Here is an 18,817-nt window from a genome sequence, read left to right on the forward strand (position 1 = left end):
ACTCCGCCATCACCACGATGTTGTAGAGAAGAGGCCTATCGTTGATCGGCGGTAGTGTCGCGCGCTGGAACGTCATTATCTTATTTTCCTTCCTCCGATTATGTCGGAGATCAAAACAACTCATCATCTTCTTCCTCCGCTTTTGTCGGAGATCAAAACAAATTCTGCCATCAGTGTAGCGTGCAGCATTTGTCCACGCGCCGGCCACATACAAATTATAATGTATTTTTGTGTTTTTGAATATCTTCCGATCCAATATCCGAACCGATTCCGATTTTAGGAGCAAAACTTCCGAACCGAACTCCGATCCCGCAATTGCTCTAACTTACATTATCCTGAATTCACATTGGGTGTTGTGGCTGGTGCTATTTTTGCCAAAGAATTCTGAAGCAAACACCAAACACAGAACTCATCGGAATAACCACTCATAAGAATTCTACACTATACATGCATTATTAAAGGGAAATAATAGGTAGGCTTATGGAGCATCCATATGGCATATATCACAATTTAGTGAAATTAAATAGTAATCACTCTAATGACATGCCTCTTTCATTATTGATTCTCACATTTAAAAAAAAACAGATCTTATACACAATGTGTCTGTTCAGCTGGTTGACCTTATACATGTAATTATGCTTTATTTGTTCTTGTACTGTGTGTACATGTATGCTGGACATGTACATGTACAAGTGAATATCACATTCATATGTCAAGCATTTTATCACAACTCAACTCATGAAAGATCGGATGCATTGTCCATTATGCAAATGGTGAGAGGCAAAAGTTAGTATAAAGCGAATGATTCATCAGATTACCATATCTGTAGCTTGAGTATTGAATTTCTGTATGAGAAGGACCTTGGCATTTCTTTCACAGAAGAAACAACGTGCAAGAAACTGTTTGTATTCACAAGATAGATGGATATCTCATCCATGCTGAAATATTTATACCAAAACCAGAATAAAGAGATGCCAATCTTCTATTCAGCTGTAAATAACTCTTTGTTACAGAGCCTTGTTAATAACTTTAATGAAGAAGGTTGATCAGATCTAATGCTATTTGCCTTTGATAGTTTTAATACTGATATTATTATACATTATTTTGTACCATTACTATCAAAGCAATGTAGACAAAGAAAGTCTAGGGCCCATGAAAAACATGGTTTAACAAAGGTTTAGAAATGTGTTGTTTCTTTATCAAACACTACACACATGTAGGGGAAGGCGGGGTAAGTTGAGCATAGGGGCAAGTTGAGCCACCAGCCCCAGGCCAATAATGAATGAGTCAGACATCGTGGTGGTGTCATGTATTGATGACCCATAGCATAACCCCTAACCCCACCACATTGTTTTCAACTTTGAAACAAAAAGTAGTTTTTTAGAGGGAAAAATGTGGATTTCAGCCAAAAACAGTAAAAAAGAGTGTGAAATAGATTAGTGGTTTATAAACACACATGTCTTTAAATATAATAAAGACGTGATAACAACATTATTAGTCCAGGTATGGATCTTCATTCTTGTCAGTCTTTTATATGATGGATGCATAATAAATGTGTGGATACAAAATTATCGCACTAAGTTCGGACTGGGGTAAGTTGGGCCAAACAGCATGGGGCAAGTTGAGCCATGGTAATTCCTATGGTAATGTATCTTATAAAACAAACAAACCATAAAAATCGATTGAAATGCTGGCTGAAAGGAGCAAATTTACATGACTGCTCTTTTCCTTTCAAAGGATGTTAGTATTTATATAGAATTAGCAAGTGAAAAGACTTTAAACAAAAAATGACATGCTGGTTCTCCCCTCATACATTTTGTACATAGTTTTTGTGGCTCAACTTACCCCAGAAGGTGGCTCAAACTTACCCCATATATGGGGCAAGTTGAGCCATTTGACATCGTTTTTTTCAAAGGTCACGATGACTTCCAGTGTGGGGATAGAAAGTTATATATAGGTGGAAAATATTTCAGAAGAATTAAATTTCAAGGCAAGGTACTTATTTGGACAAGATTATTAATCATATCAATTCTAACATGCAAAAAGCAAAAACTGTCACAACTTACCCCGCCTTCCCCTACATGTAGATCTATACTGCACCTCTGATTTATATCTTTGAAATGTCATTTACTTCTACAGTGTAGGGGAAGGCGGGGTAAGTTGAGCATAGGGGCAAGTTGAGCCACCAGCCCCAGGCCAATAATGAATGAGTCAGACATTGTGGTGGTGTCATGTATTGATGACCCATAGAATAACCCCTAACCCTACCACATTGTTTCCAACTTTGAAACAAAAAGTAGCTTTTTAGAGGGAAAAATATGAATTTCAGCCAAAAAAGTAAAAAAGAGTGTGAAATAAATAAGTGCTTTATAAACACACACGTCTTTAAATATAATAAAGACATGATAGCAACATTATTAGTCCAGGTATGGATCTTCATTCTTGTCATAGTCTTTTATATGATGGATGCATAATAAATGTGTGGATACAAAATTATCGCACTAAGTTCGGACTGGGGTAAGTTGAGCCAAACAGCATGGGGCAAGTTGAACCATGGTAATTCCTATGGTAATGTATCTTAAAAAACAAACAAACCATAAAAATCGATTGAAATGCAGGCTGAAAGGAGCAATTTTACATGACTGCTCTTTTCCTTTTACAGGATGTTAGTATTTATAGAGAATTAGCAAGTGAAAAGACTTTAAACAAAAAATTGACATGCTGGTTCTCCCCCATACACTTTGTACATAGTTTTTGTGGCTCAACTTACCCCAGAAGGTGGCTCAAACTTACCCCATATATGGGGCAAGTTGAGCCATTTGACATCGTTTTTTTTCAAAGGTCACGATGACTTCCAGTGTGGGGATAGAAAGTTATATATAGGTGGAAAATATTTCAGAATTAAATTTCAAGGCAAGGTACTTATTTGGACAAGATTATTAATCATATCAATTCTAACATGCAAAAAGCAAAAACTGTCACAACTTACCCCGCCTTCCCCTACATGTAGATCTATACTGCACCTCTGATTTATATCTTTGAAATGTCATTTACTTCTACAGTGTACACTTCAAACAGTTAAAAATCACCTTGGATAGGCCAACATACATTTTCAAACTAAAATGTACATGTAGCTGTTCTATACGTAACACGTACAGTGAATTTCATTTTGATTTTCTTCTGATCTGAATGTCATATCATAAAACACCATCCTACATGTACATGTAGTTGTTTCAAGAACAGATGTTTGAGCATCATTTTCAAAGAAACAAATATAATCAAGAATTAGTGGCCAAGGTTCATTGATCATGACTAAACTTGACCTTTTAAGATAAGGACCCCTTGCATTCTCAAAAGGTAGGGTTCCGGTTTACCCGAACCTTTGTACATTTGGCTTACATGTATAAAAACGTTGGTTAAATTGAACCCGAATATTCGTAAATTTTAGTCCTAGTATCAAATTTGACTGAATTTTTCAGCGTTGGGGGCCGTTTTCCAGAATGGCTGGGTTATATGATTGCCTGACCAGATGCGATATCCTATGATGGCACAAGCTTTTTGAATTTTTTTGTGTGTAAAAATGCTGGTACATGTACATGTAGCTTTCTTGTACCATCTGAACAAGGCTATAGGATCATCCTGCATGAACTGGACCTCCTTGGGTTTTTTTTTCTTTGTCAAGGAATGGTACTTATGAGATTAAGTGCAGTTTGACTATAGAACTGTGTTGATATGCCATATGGATACAGTGCTGATATATTGGTGTTGTTTGGTGCAAACTCTTCTACATGTATATGGATTATTCATTATTGCCTTCTTCTTAAATATTTTTATAAAGATTTTTTTTATAAGACATCAATCCATTCACAAAAATCATTCCTGAGCTGGGATACTTTAGATTAAAATTAATAGGCAAGATAATGATAACATACATGTATAATAGATTGACCAACCAAGGCTGTGTACAAGTGTATGTACATGTATGCTATTCTGACAAACCCGCTCGTGGTACATACATGTAATATGGTTTCCAAGGGATTTTAAAAAATTGCTTGTCTCTCATTAATATTGGAATAAAAGCCCTACATACATGTAGACAACAATATCCTTTTGGATATGGTGAAAATTACAAGCTTTTTATATCACATACTGAACATACATGTACAAGCGATTCCATGCAAATATAGCAGATAATACGACTCAGAAAACAAAAATATTACATTATGGAAATGTGCAAAATGCTAATCTACTACACAAATATATAGGCAAACAGTGTTGCTAAAAAGTTTATAGTGAACTCCACCAGAAAATGCACCATTTTGTGCTGAGTGTTGAACAGGGACCACAGTACAATGTTCAATGAGCCCATTGAAATAAACTTTATTCAATTTTATCCCCAGATTTCACAATCATCTGAAGACATGGCAGCTCTTGAACACTTGAAATATATTTTCTGGCGGAGTTAAACTCACTTTTTAGCACCACTGTAAATATATCACAAATATCAAGAACAATTTTATTGTGCATGCGAAGGCAAAAGCATATTATCAGATATGGTTAATGGGTATTATGTACTTTTAAGTGACCACTACATGTATCATGCAAATGTAAATATGTTGCTGATATGAACAGTATAATGATAATAATAATAACCATAAATAGGGTGCTTCATACTAACATTTCTAAGCAGAGATTAACAATCAAGTTCTTGATATCACATGAACATTAATTAAAATTTCTTTTTATTAAATTTTAACTATCACTTTCACAAATAAAAAAAGTGAATGCTCATTTATGTCTGCATTATACAGTGCGTATAAAAAAAAGTTAACACTTTGAAAAAGCCACGGGAATTAAAAAATATACAACATGTGGGTAATTTTTTCACATAATAATATTAGGTTTGGGTCTCATCTATCCAATGAAAGTAAAAGTTTTGACAGAATGTGACACTTGAGTGAGCACTGTCCATTTTTGTAAAGCTCCCAGAAATCTGTTTGCACAGAAATGCTTGTTTTCATGCTGTGTCAAGGGGAAAGGGCGAAAATCAAAGTTAACCGGCGAAACATTTCTCGTACATTTCCCTTGCACTTTAAATCAATTGAAATGAAACCGATACATTCAAGCATTTTGTAACAATTTTGCCACCAAAATTAAAATTTCAACACCTGTAAGCACATTTACCATTTTTGTGCCAGCTGGATCTTAGGACATAAATAAATCTGAAAAAAAGGTTTATATCAGACGTCTCCAGCACTTTTTCACTAGGTTTTTGTCATTTAAAGTGGGTTTACATTTCATTTTTTATTTAATGATTCTTTCTTCACACCTTTTCCAAGCTTGACAACGATTAACAAAATGAAAATAAAGCCTAAGCCATCATACATGTATGTAAATCACAGCTCAGTGTAAAGCAAATATCGTCACGATGGCCTCGGTGTGTGGGGGATTGGGATGGGGCACAATGCACTCTTCGAAGTGTTTTGGGCAAGGAAACAAGTTAAAAAGGTAAAAGATATCTTCAAATCAATTTCACTAGCTAAATTCAATGTGCTCTTCATGATTAAGGTCTACTTTTATTCGTATAACTATTTAAAAGTTCTGCGCAAATCATTTTTCACTAAATTTTCAAAAGTAAGTGGTGCTCACTCAAGCAGAAATATTCTTCGACAGTTTATCGTAATTTGCTTAAATGGATCTGTACCAATGTTAACATTTTTGTGGAAAAATCTTCAGGATATTACAAATTTATAATTTTACATGATTTTTTTCTAAGTGTAAACTTTTTTTGATATGCACTGTATATAAATACAAACTAAAAAATAACAAATGAAAGAATTAATTTAGAATTGAAAATGGACCTGGCTGACAAGCATTTCATGAAATACAATGAACAATCGATATCTTGTCAGGTTTCACTCATTTTAATACAGTACATGCACAATGCAACAATCTACAACTGTAATAATGGGACTCTTTAATGCAGCTCTTGGTCTGCAAATTGCACATGTATGCAGTTTTGGAATATGTTGCAAGCTTTTTTTTTAGTTTGACATTTTTGTAAATGAATTTTTGAAATAAATGGATCAGCTTTTAAATTACAGTACCTGCAAGCAGCTATTGATGATAAATGGATAGCTATAAAAGCTAGACACATGTATTAGACATCAAACAACTGATCACTATAAACAAAACAGTGAAAACATACATCATGCAATATACTTTTTGAAGCAGGGAATGAAATGAGATGAGTTTTTTGTGGTAAATTGGCAATGGTGATCGATGTATGTAAAAGAGACGCTTCCTCTACTTACCTGGTTAATGTTTTTAATAGCTTTCTTCTTACAGTATTCTAAGATTCCTTCATTCAGGAAAATGGACAAAATCAAAAAAAAAGTCAGAGCGATGAGTTAGCGAAGAAAAAATTAATGATGTAAATGTGAATGGAGGAGAGTGTAAAGCAGTAATGCATGATATTTACAGGTATGGATGATAACCACATTGCTGCATACATGTAGTAAAGTTCAAACTTTACTGATCAATAGATTAGTATTTCAAACCAAAGTTTAACTTCTTGATTGATGTACATTTTTGATAATGACATCATTGGAAAGATAGTCAGGTGGGGGAAAATCGGACAGAGCAAGTCAAAAAGCTATTTTGAAGGGGCATGGACTAAAATTGCAGTTGTTGTTTGTTGAAAAAAATGACACATTCAATGTGGAATTGGAGCCACTGCATTCTACATGTATGCCAGGCCAGTGCTGTCCTGTGCAACTTCATGATTTTCTTTTCCTTGAAGCATGTTTTGCACATCACCTGATACCAAATTCATCAAATTTGGTCATACCATTAAGCTCATATTACCCAAACACAGATTCTAAGTTTTGTGTACAGTACAGGGGAAGGCATTTTTAAAGGACAAGTCTACCCAAACAAAAAGTTGTTTTTTAATAAAAAGAGAAAAATCCAAAAATTATAATACTGAAAATTTCATCAAAATCAGATGTAAAACAAAGAAAGTTATTATATTTCAAAGTTTCACTTTATTTCACAAAACATTTACATGCACATTGTGATCAGTATGCAAATGAGGAGACTGATGACGTCATCCACTCACTATTTCTTTTGTATTTTAGTACATTAAAATGTGAAATATTCAAATTTTCTCCTCATTGTCAGGTGAAAAAATGAAATATTGTATAATTCAAACAATAAAAAAACAAAAGAAATAGTGAGGGACATCATCGTCTACCTCATTTGTATGTCGGAGTTGTGCATATCACTGTTAAGCAAAACTTTTATAAAATGGCATAATTTTCTTATTTTACATCCAATTTTGATGAAATTTTCAGTGTTATACTTGTTTGATTTTTCTCTTTTTATTCAAATCAACATTTTTCTGGGATGGAATTGACCTTTAAATATTCCTCCCTTCTTCAAGCTGTTGTTATCTACAGAATAAGTGATTCTTCATCAGCCTATATTTCTAAATCTCGATCAATCCTGACTCCTGAGTCCTCTCAATCATGAAGGCACTCAAGCTATTTTCCAGGCAATTACAAGCTGAGATGTTCTATGGACTTTTAACTGATATTTGCACATTACATGTATATTTTAAATTAATGTCATTACTTTAACTCACATCCTAGTAAAAAATAATCACTTGATACTTACTTGCACAAGCCTACTGAGTGGAAACCACATTTTTAAAAAATGTTTCCATTAGGTCGACATGTATAGGGCCTATCCACTTGTATGCTACATTGATTATACATTCATGATGGAAGTATGTCTAAGTTGGCCTTTTTTTTACTTAACCATTGCCACGTAAACAGTATTTTCGCATTCTATTTTCAACTGACATACATAGCTCTACAGAAACACAGAGAAAAGGCAACAAAATTTTGCATGTATTTTTACACGAAATTTCAATTACAAATCATTCTACACCCCCCCCTTACAAATAGGCCTTTACTATTACATTTGTCTTTTCCTTCATATCAAAAAGAAATATTTCCTCATCACTATTGTTCTCTTGCTAATGATACATTACTAGGTAAAGTACTGTAGCACTTAATGCTCCATCTTTCTCTTTAAACTATATTGACATAATCAGGAAAAAATTTGCATAATGGACTATCTGCCAGGCATGTAATTCTTCCTAATGCACTGCGTGATGATGTAGACCCTCATGGATATTGACCCAACCAAGATGTGTCAATACCCCAATGCATACTACCATGCCAAATAGAATACACAGAGGATTCCTCTATAACACAATGGAAAAGGGAGTCAGGGTATCATGATATAAAACAGTTAAAAGGTACCGGTAATTTGTGAAGTTCAAGGTATCGAAATGCTCTATCTTGGAAGTGACACATACAGGTCACAGGGATGGTGATCTCACCTATTGTAGCTAGAGAGAAGGGCAAGGTATTTTCTTCTTCATTATACCCCCATTACACCAACGCTACGTCCATGCAGTTCTCGCTACGTCAAAGAAAATTGCCATGACGCAGTGGGAACTGCTGCAGCGTACTGAGAGCGTAGAGAGAATTGTTATTGACGTGGCAAACTCTGCATGATCTCCGAAAACAAATTTTCCGCTACGTGGACTTTGAACATGTCCAAAGTCCGCGTAGCGGAAGCGCCGTCTAAACCGAGCGTAGTAATGACGCAGTAAAGACCTACCAACAGCTTCATAGATGTAGCGGACACCGAAAGAACGTGGCAACAACTCTGTCCATGTCTACTGTACTGCCACTATGCGGCCACCACGTAAACTCGGTTGGCTCTACGTCCAAAAAGACGAAGGTACAGAAAGTCGCGCAATCTGCTGGATGTAGTCGGAACGTAGCGGGAACTGTTTCGACGCAGCATGGACCGGCTCTGCGCGCAGAATGAACTTTGTGGGCACACTACACACGCAGCATAAACGTCACATTAACATGATGCGGACGTAGCACGCACATGAAAATTTCACATCTTTCGAGAAATTCAAACAAAGTTGGCACCACGTCCCAGGGTTTCTTCTGAACTTCAAGAACGTAGCAGGAACTTTGTCTGGTGTAAAGGGGGTATAAGGGCCTAGGTGGGTTTTGATTCAAGTATCCAGTGTCATTCCTAACAAGAATTTCCAACATTCCACAATTTTGAAATTGAAACAATTCGTTGCAGCTGTACCAAAACCATACAAGCCACACTCCCCCCCCCCCATCCCATATCATGCATTTAGTGCTTTCATTCCCACCTGACCGCAGAAAATATTTCCCTTGTATAAGCTATTAAAGCAAAATACTTTAAGAAATACATGTACCTGCAAGTTGGTAGATGCAAGTAGTTTTCACTCAGTGTCTGTACAGAGGATTCAAGAAAATGTATTGTCAAATGCCCATCATGACAAAGAACCACAAAGAAGTCTTTGTTTAAAATCGGTGCATCAAAACGGCAGTTTCCTCAATGATTCTGGACAAACGACATATTTTACACTTTTCGTCAGCTCTTAAACTTCGGATATAACTGCTGTTCCATTTCACTTATTTTCCAACAAGAACCTCCAAGCTATTTTTGCTATTTGAAAGGCATTTTCAAATACATTATCTGTGTTCTTGAATCCTCTGTACATCGCCAAGCAAACTCCCAATTCTCAGGATTAAAAGAACTTTGGATGTGATGCAAGAATGCAATTTTACGCGAGTTTTGTTCCTCTTTCATATCTATTGGAACCTTATCTGGTTCAGACGGAAGTGACTGCATGTATGCAATAAAATATTGATTATTTTGAAGCCTGAACAAGTTCCCATAATTTAGAAGTATCTTTTATCTAGTAGGTGTGAAAGCACCTGTAAGCAACTGTACCATACCAAACTTCACACTCGGATGACTACCATTCTGAAATATATCAAGCACTTAAGTACAAGGTCACCTATTCTTTGATACAGGCCTTGAATACGAATGGAGTACAGTGAATAAATTCTTATGTACAAGTGTATGTACAATTACAGCGTAAATATCCAATCAAGTCTAAAAATAAAAAATAAATTGGCTCAATCTTTCACTACACTGTACATGTAGATGTCCATTATTCTTTGCTCCAATATTAAAAGTTACATTGTGACGCTTAAAGGGTAGGCCTATAGATCTATAAAAGATATTTTTCTTATCTTAAAATTGCATACTAAAAGAAAAGAAAAAAATAACATGACAAGTCTTTGAAATAAAACTAATAAAATTATTCCTCTGTCAACATTACAACCAAATGCATAAATTGCAGCTCATCTGATGGAATATTAGTAATTAAAATGCAAAATAAACAGGTACCATGTACTGTACATATAGGTACATGTAAATTTTGTAAATCAGCTTTAATAAAATGGGGGCAAGCTTACTGGAATGGGAGAAGTGCTGGGTGCATGCCTCTGCAAACGAAGTCTTTTATCCTTAATATCCAAATCCTCCATTACTCTCAAGCAACACTACTCCACCACATGATCACCTGAAAGAACAATGTTACAATGTTATTAATCTTTAAATCCTGTATGATAGATAATTGTGGGATCATGCAAGTAGTTTCAGAAACTGTCAATTCCAAGAAGCAGTCGGTAAACTTTGCCCAGAATTCAAAATCAAAATCACCTTTATTGTATGAAAGCTATCAAAGTGATTCCTACCGCACCTTAAGCCTCCAGACACAAGATCCTGATTGAAAATTTGATCAACAAGAGGGGTTTCACACAAGACTCGTACAAACACTGTACAACCATGGAGCTTGGTACTACTGTACTAGAGGCCGGACTAGAGGGTCCTTCTGTACACAAGTCACCAATTGGCAGGTACTTTTTATAGTCTGCATTTATATATTCAGACTATTTTCCTCCAGTAAAGGGTATACATGCAAACTTTGCACATCAAATTATAAAATTAGGGACTCTCAGACAGGGTGTACAGAACATCCCAATTATTTGTTGTTTTTTTAGATTGAAAAATAATTGACATTACTTTCATCAAAAACATTTGTTGAATATTCCACTAGAATAAGATATTTGTGATGATTAATTTTTTTGTTAAGTACTACTATTCCCTTTTTAGCAATATCTATTGTACATTCTGAATAGTAAATTGTACTATAGAAATGATATTCTGAATAAGATCTCATATTAAGAAAAAGTACAGTTTAAGCAGGGAAGTGTTTTTTTGAATAAAAAAAACCTCACAATACTCTGAAAGTATTACAGTGTGAAGAATAGATATGAGAATTTTATTGTGCACATTCCACAAAATCACAAGCATTTCACAGACAATTATACATGTAACCCCAGGGCTTGCTTGGCAAAGCAATGAATGGAAAAACTTTAGGCTGATGGATATATTATTATCTGCCCTCAGGCCTCAAATCGTACAAATAGCCCATGTGATAGAACCCTGGCATGCAGTACTGGCATCTTACAGTATGTACTGGGTTATATAATTTTGCATTTAAAACAAATGCAAAAAATGTATATAGTTGTTTTTTTTTCATACTACAGTTTACAGTACAATTTCAATGTTCCCTTTGAACTGACTACATTGTAATTTCATCTATCCCATAATACAGCCTTTCCCCATTAAATGTTTAACGGGTACTCCGAACTGAAAATAATTATAAAAAAGAGTAAAAACCGCTGAGAATAAAGCTGAAAATTCTTCAAAACCTAAAAACAAGTAATAAAGTCAGTGAATTTTAAAGTTTAGCAATACTGGTATTTTGTGAAAACAGTTCGATGCAGGATATCATGAATATTCATTAGGTGGGGTAATGATACTCTCAATGTGCTGCCTAAATACCTAGTGTACTGCAAGATTTGTAATATGCGCTTTGTGTGGAGACCCAATTGCTGATCTAATTTTCAATCAGGGTCTGTGCCTGCTGACTAGGCTAATGATGTAATAATAATAATAATAGTAACAATAATAATGTTCTATTTACCAAGGGTAGTCACCTCAGTTTTATACATGTAGGAAACTGCTCTAACAGCGAACTCTGTATAACATAATATTATAACCCTTCTCCAATCTACTACATGTATTTGATATTTTCATATAGCGTATAATACAGTATGTCTCCCTTGCAGTTGTAATAACATAAAGTTGCAGCAATGAATATGCCTGACATCAGGTCATATCATTTTTCCCCCTTTTTGGTGGGCAAAATTTATAGAATTTCATAATAAAAAACAAAAAAATATGTGGGGATATAACATCATTACACGTACCTTGTTAGTTGCATAATCATGAAGACATGCATATAACTGCTTTATCGAAATAACGCAAAGCTTTGAAATGTCATATCTTTGTTATTCATTGTTTTTGTTTGATTTTGAGTTGTCAGTGTTCTGTTGGTCTGATTTTACTTTTATCTGTTCAAATCATATATTTCCAAACTAGAGTACACATAAGGATCCTGTATGTACATTAGGATGCACATGTAGTCCTCTGACTCCTGCGCATGATTGGTCCCTCTCCATAATAAACAAAATAAATATGAACTGCTACTGACTCAGGCAATAGACAGACTGATGCATTCCCAAGCAATGGAATGACCCATCCACTTCAATACACTTCTTCCTTGTACACATACATTACTACCACAAACTAACCTTGCAATATACCAAAGGTCCTCAAAGCACTCGTAAAAATGAAATTGGTTAGGGATGTCAAGTAGCCTAATGTAATGTATTTTGTTGTGCAATCTGTCAATCTGCACATTTGCAAATGTAGACATGGCCACATTGAAGTAGGGACCGCAACACAGAGTGACATGCATGCAGTCGTATTAAAGGGATGGTCCGGGCTGAAAATATTTATATCTAAATAAATAAAGTAAAATTTACAGAGCAAAATGCTGAAAATTTCTTCAAAATCAGATAACAAATAATGAAGTTATTGAATTTTAAAGTTTATAAATATTGTGCGAAAACAGTTATACATGTACATGTATGCACATTGTCATGAATATTCATTAGGTAGGCTGATGATGTCACATCCCCACTTTCTCTTTTCTTATGTTATAACATGAAATCATAAATGTTTCATTTATTCATACATGTGTAAATGATGTGTATCCGGAATGTGTATCCGTTATGATGAAATAAGTTGCGGCAATAATAACTAATGCACTAATCAGTTGTCAGTCCAATTGTTTTAGTTCTTCGTAGAATTTTTTTGAAAAAACTTAATATCATAAAATAAAATACAAAAGAACAAGTGGGGATAAGACATCATCACCCCCCTAATGAATTCATAAAGACATGCCGAGAACTGTATCAACAAAATATAATGCAGTACTTTAAAATTCAATAACTTCGTTATATTTGTTATCCCATTTTAATCAAATTATAAGCATTTTGCTCTGTGAATTTTACTCTATATCTTAAGATAGAAATATCTCCTGTTGTGTTGGGGACTGGATCGATTGCACTTTAACTTTCAACCAGACTTAAATGAAGGAGTCAATATAAAGCCTGTACAGTTCATATATACATTTATTGAAGATGATAACTAAGTTGATGATGATGACAAATAATACAGGAACATGAGTAAGTCTGATGGTGACTATACTCTGCAGTATAAAATATAAACTCTTCTGTAGCTGTCTGTATGCTGGAATAATCTGTAAAGTAATCTGCAACCAATCTAACAATCTCTGAAGTAATCTCTAACAATCTCCTTTTGGTTCAGAAGTGAAACCCCTTTTATATTGGTCTGGTCTAGATATAAACTCTTCTGTAGCTGTCTGTATGCTGGAACAATCTGTAAAGTAATCTGCAACCAATCTAACAATCTCTGAAGTAATCTCTAACAATCTGATTTTGGTTCAGAAGTGAACCCCTTTTATATTGGTCTGGTCTAGACTCTTTACAATCAAACAGGTGTTGGTCAACCTTGGACGCTTGACCAAAACAATCTGTACGTCATAACTTTACTCTGAATTGGGGGAGTTGACCATTTAGGGAGAACATGAAATGTAGTGAATAAGAAACTCATTAAATGTGTGTGCGTCAGAAGTTTAGCTGGAAGAAGAATGAGTAATACTTTCTAATGAAAGTTGGAGTTGGTATACTTCCTGTAGAAGTATTGATTGAGTATAGATTATGTATTGATATAATATTGAATATGTGAGATATGTGTTATCATCACATAACATCCCCTTTTGTTAGAAAATGTGGCTTTCCCACATTTGTTTAGAAAAAACATTGAAATAACAGATGGTCTAACATAGTTAAACAATTAAAATTCATATAAAACAAAATAATATTGTGAAACTTTTTAATTTATCTTCTACTATACTACAGATACCTTTAACACTCCTACAGTAGCAATGATAACTATCCTACATCAACTAAACCAAAATAACATCATATAAAAATACAAGATGTAAAATATTACACACAAAAATAACTTCAGTCATATCAATTTCTACCTTAATAAACCTAAATTAATTTGAATCAAAGATATCATATTCTCAGATCATAATCAATGAAATGTTTGAATATTAATTGGAAACAAAATGTTCTTATAAAACAATATCTTGTTCCCACAAAGTACATTTACACTATTTCATCAATAAGATTTGGGCAATTTGAGATGTCTGAAAACAATATCAATATACCTTATGATATGTTGCAGCTAAGTATTACTCCACAATAAAATCACATTAATCAATCATTTTTCGAGCTGCGGGCGTCCTCATATCTTAGGGAGATGTGCAACTATTTCCACTTCCAATTCTGAAGTATATAAACAATAGTTTTACGCACTAACCAAATCATCCTACTTTGTATGAGTTTCACTCCCAATTTGCTCGGATAATATCTTCAATCGGTCATTTCAAGTACATGTTGTGTTGGGGACTGGATCGATTGCACTTTAACTTTCAACCAGACTTAAATGAAGGAGTCAATACAAAGCCTGTACAGTTCATATATACATTTATTGAAGATGATAACTAAGTTGATGATGATGACAAATAATACAGGAACATGAGTAAGTCTGATGGTGACTATACTCCTGCAGTATAAAATATAAACTCTTCTGTAGCTGTCTGTATGCTGGAATAATCTGTAAAGTAATCTGCAACCAATCTAACAATCTCTGAGTAATCTCTAACAATCTCCTTTGGTTCAGAAGTGAACCCCTTTTATATTGGTCTGGTCAACTCTTTACAATCAAACAGGTGTTGGTCAACCTTGGACGCTTGACCAAAACAATCTGTACGTCATAACTTTACTCTGAATTGGGGAGTTGACCATTTAGGGAGAACATGAAATGTAGTGAATAAGAAACTCATTAAATGTGTGTGCGTCAGAAGTTTAGCTGAAGAAGAATGAGTAATACAATGAAAGTTGGAGTTGGTATACTTCCTGTAGAAGTATTGATTGAGTATAGATTATGTATTGATATAATATTGAATATGTGAGATATGTGTTATCATCACATAACACTCCAGCCTGACCATTCCTTTAAAAATATCATCATATGAAATTTGCAAGTTGAATCCTCTGCAATAACTCCTATCCAATACTTGTTTATTCACAGTATCTTAGGAAAGTGATTTTCCGCAAAAGCGGAATAGCGGAAAACCAAAGGAATTCACAGAATCGGCCTTTTTGAAAGGGAAAAGTGGCTTTTCAAACAGAAATTCACGAATACATATTTTTTCTCAAAATGCAGAGAGGTAGCAACATAAATTACTCTCAAATCCTCAAAAAATACCAAATAAACTTGAGAAAAACACGATCTAACTTCGCTTCAACATTCATGACAATCAACAAAGCACTCAAGTCCACCATCACATGATCGTATCGAAATTAGTTTACATTTGCGTCCATATATAGGCAGAAACAAACGGCATGTGTTGCTGCCCTTTGCTTTTGTCATATCATGATCGCGGTGATTCAACAAATCCAAAATGGCGGATAGGCGGAAGTCGTTGGCTGCTAAAGACGATGTCCAAAAAGTCCCAAATCAGCAATTAAATCTCATTTTACCATAAAATAATGCTGATAATATGAAAGGTGAGGATGTATTCATGTTGATTATGTTTCTTTAAATATTTTTACACTCGAATCTCTTTGATTTAAATCGTATTTAAGGTGTTATTACAGTGGCAGATGCAAATTTTGACCAGCGCAAGCACTTTGACATCGCTACTAATTACATATTGATTTTCTATGTAAACGGAATTGTCACTTTTTCATGTCCACAAAGTCTATGGGGAAACAGAATTTAGATTTTCAGACATGCAGAAACTGAATTTAAGATTTTCTTTAATGGAAAAGGCAATTTTTAGAAACAGAAAATCACTGTCCCTATGTCTGTAGTAAACATGTAACTGTTATCAAGAAAATCATACACAGACAGGACTTGCAAGATTAACCAAAAGCTTTAACTTGATGGTCAATTTCCCCTCAATACTACTGCATGTGCAAAAAGTAAAACTTCATCAAAGTAAACATACATTACTGTATCACATACATGTATTGTCGGAACTTGAAGCCAGAAACTAATGACTGTGATTTAAAAAAAGGTAAAACAGCGAGGATAGTTGTCTTGACACTCTAACATCCATTTAAGAGCAGAATTACTAAGTATTCAGATTGTAATTCAATTCAATGCTTGTTAATCAAATCCATGAATCTAAGGAATGTGTGAGAAAATTAGGTAATTATGACTTTAGAATTTAATATAATTTGCCCAATTTGTTCAATTTTTTTTTTCTTTCGCTATAAAAATCATTGCACATACATGTACATGCAGCAGCCTTAAGGCTGAATTGCATACAATTTATAACAAGTGGAATGCCTCTGGCCGTCTCACCTGCATCACGCGGTTCAATATAGCATCAGTGCTGACTTTGAAAACTACTCTAACTCGCACAAGATGTTCAGTGATACATGGTTACTTTTATGTCCACTTTTTATGAACTAGACCAATAAACTTACAGAGATATGATGGTTATTCAACAAAAAAAAAACCAACATGGCCAAAGTTCATTGACCTTACATGACCTTTGACCTTGATCATGTGACTTGAAACTCGCACAGGATGTTCAGTGATACTTGATTACTCTTATGTCCAAGATTCATGAATCAGATCCATAAACTTTCAAAGTTATGATGGTAATTCAACAGATACACCCAATTCGGCCAAAGTTCATTGACCTTTGACCTTGGTCATGTGACCTGAAATGCGCACAGGATGTTCAGTGATACTTGATTACTCTAATGTCCGAGTTTAACGAACCAGACCAATAAACTTTCAGTTATGATGGTAATTCAACAGATACCCCAAATTCGGCCAAATTACCTTTGACCTTAATCATGAGAGCTGAAAATGTTCAGTGATGCTTGATTACTATTATGTCCATGTTTCATGAATCAGATCCATAAACTGTCAAAGTTATGATGGGAATTCAACAGATACCCCCAATTCGGCCAAAGTTCATTGACCCTAAATGACCTTTGACCTTGGTCATGTGACATAAAACTCACACAGGATGTTCAGTGATAATTGATTAACCTTATGTCCAAGTTTCATGAACTAGGTCCATATACTTTCTAAGTTATGATGTCATTTCAAAAACTTAACCTCAGGATTTGATGTCGCCGCCGCCGTCGGAAAAGCGGCGCCTATTGTCTCACTCTGCTATGCAGGTGAGACAAAAATGAATGATACCATACAATAGTTGATAAAATTTAAGAATATTGAAATAAGATATTTATAAATAACTAAACTCTTGATCTAGATTCAATGGATATTGGTAATAGAATTTAACAAATGAATTTACTAAATGAAGATTTTATATATTTCAAAACGGTTGCTTTGGGATGTATGTCACATAAATATGCCATCTTTCGTATAGCCTAACCCCATGCAAACCTATCACCTCTGCTGCAATAATTATATGTACATGTATATCCATGATCACAGCAGAGACAACCAACTGGCCTGCATGGATTGAGGCATTTTTCAGTGCAAGTATAGGATTAAGGATACAAAATTTAAGGTCATGAGTGGAAATGGAAACACTTTTTTAATCAACAAAACACAGATAAATTGCATTGGCAAACATGGTAACGTCTAGCGAAATATCCTGCTTGAAATGTATTTAAAAAGTTTTCTTTTGAAAAAATTAACAAACATGATCACAGGGCTCGAATTAAGAATTTAAAGGGGCAAGGCCATTTTTTAAAAGGGCACTTAAGGGAAAGGGCAGGCAGTTTTCACTTTATGGGACATCCAAGGCCACCAAAAAAAGGGCATCAATAATAAATGCACTTTTCAATGGGGCACATGCACAGGATTACCGCAGGGCACCAAGGCCACAGCAAAAAAGGGCAGTTATTTTGGCCTTAAGTCTACAAATATTTGAAAGGGCATCAAGGCCATTAGTGAGGGCATCTAAGGCCATGGCCTTGGATGGCCTTGGATTAATTCGAGCCCTGTGATCATTCCATTTATCTCCCTTCTTTTAGAACTTGATCAAAATCATTCTTTATTTTGCATGCATTTTGTAGCATGCCGTCACATTGGTAAGATCATACACAGAGGTTGTATCCTAATTAGTCATCAAAGAGATTACACTGTACATGTAAAATATCATTATGGCAAGGACACGTAAGTATGACTTTCCATCATGTGTACTTAATTATTTGTGAAACACCCACAGGTCATAAGGTAATTAATTATCCAACAAAATATACAGTATATATTGCAGACACCAATATACTGTAAAAAATGCAAACTATTCCATGTATTACAATACAATCCTTTTAGA

The 18,817-nt window shown here is 34.6% G+C and overlaps 1 protein-coding gene across 6 annotated transcripts in view; it reads right to left on the reverse strand.

Annotated features, from left to right (window-relative positions):
- The window catches only part of LOC121425429 (oxysterol-binding protein-related protein 6-like), a 69,957-nt gene that overhangs the window by 43,541 nt on the left and 7,599 nt on the right, over positions 1-18,817 (reverse strand). For 2 of the 6 annotated variants that reach the window (XM_041621480.1, XM_041621501.1), the window contains exon 2: positions 10,392-10,498. In XM_041621480.1, the coding sequence (XP_041477414.1) occupies positions 10,392-10,463 (72 nt within the window). In that variant the 5' untranslated portion in view covers positions 10,464-10,498. The other 4 variants (XM_041621493.1, XM_041621509.1, XM_041621488.1 and 1 more) reach the window with 4 other exon arrangements.

Source organism: Lytechinus variegatus, chromosome 1, assembly GCF_018143015.1.
Source record: "Lytechinus variegatus isolate NC3 chromosome 1, Lvar_3.0, whole genome shotgun sequence".
NCBI classification, from domain to species: domain Eukaryota; kingdom Metazoa; phylum Echinodermata; class Echinoidea; order Temnopleuroida; family Toxopneustidae; genus Lytechinus; species Lytechinus variegatus.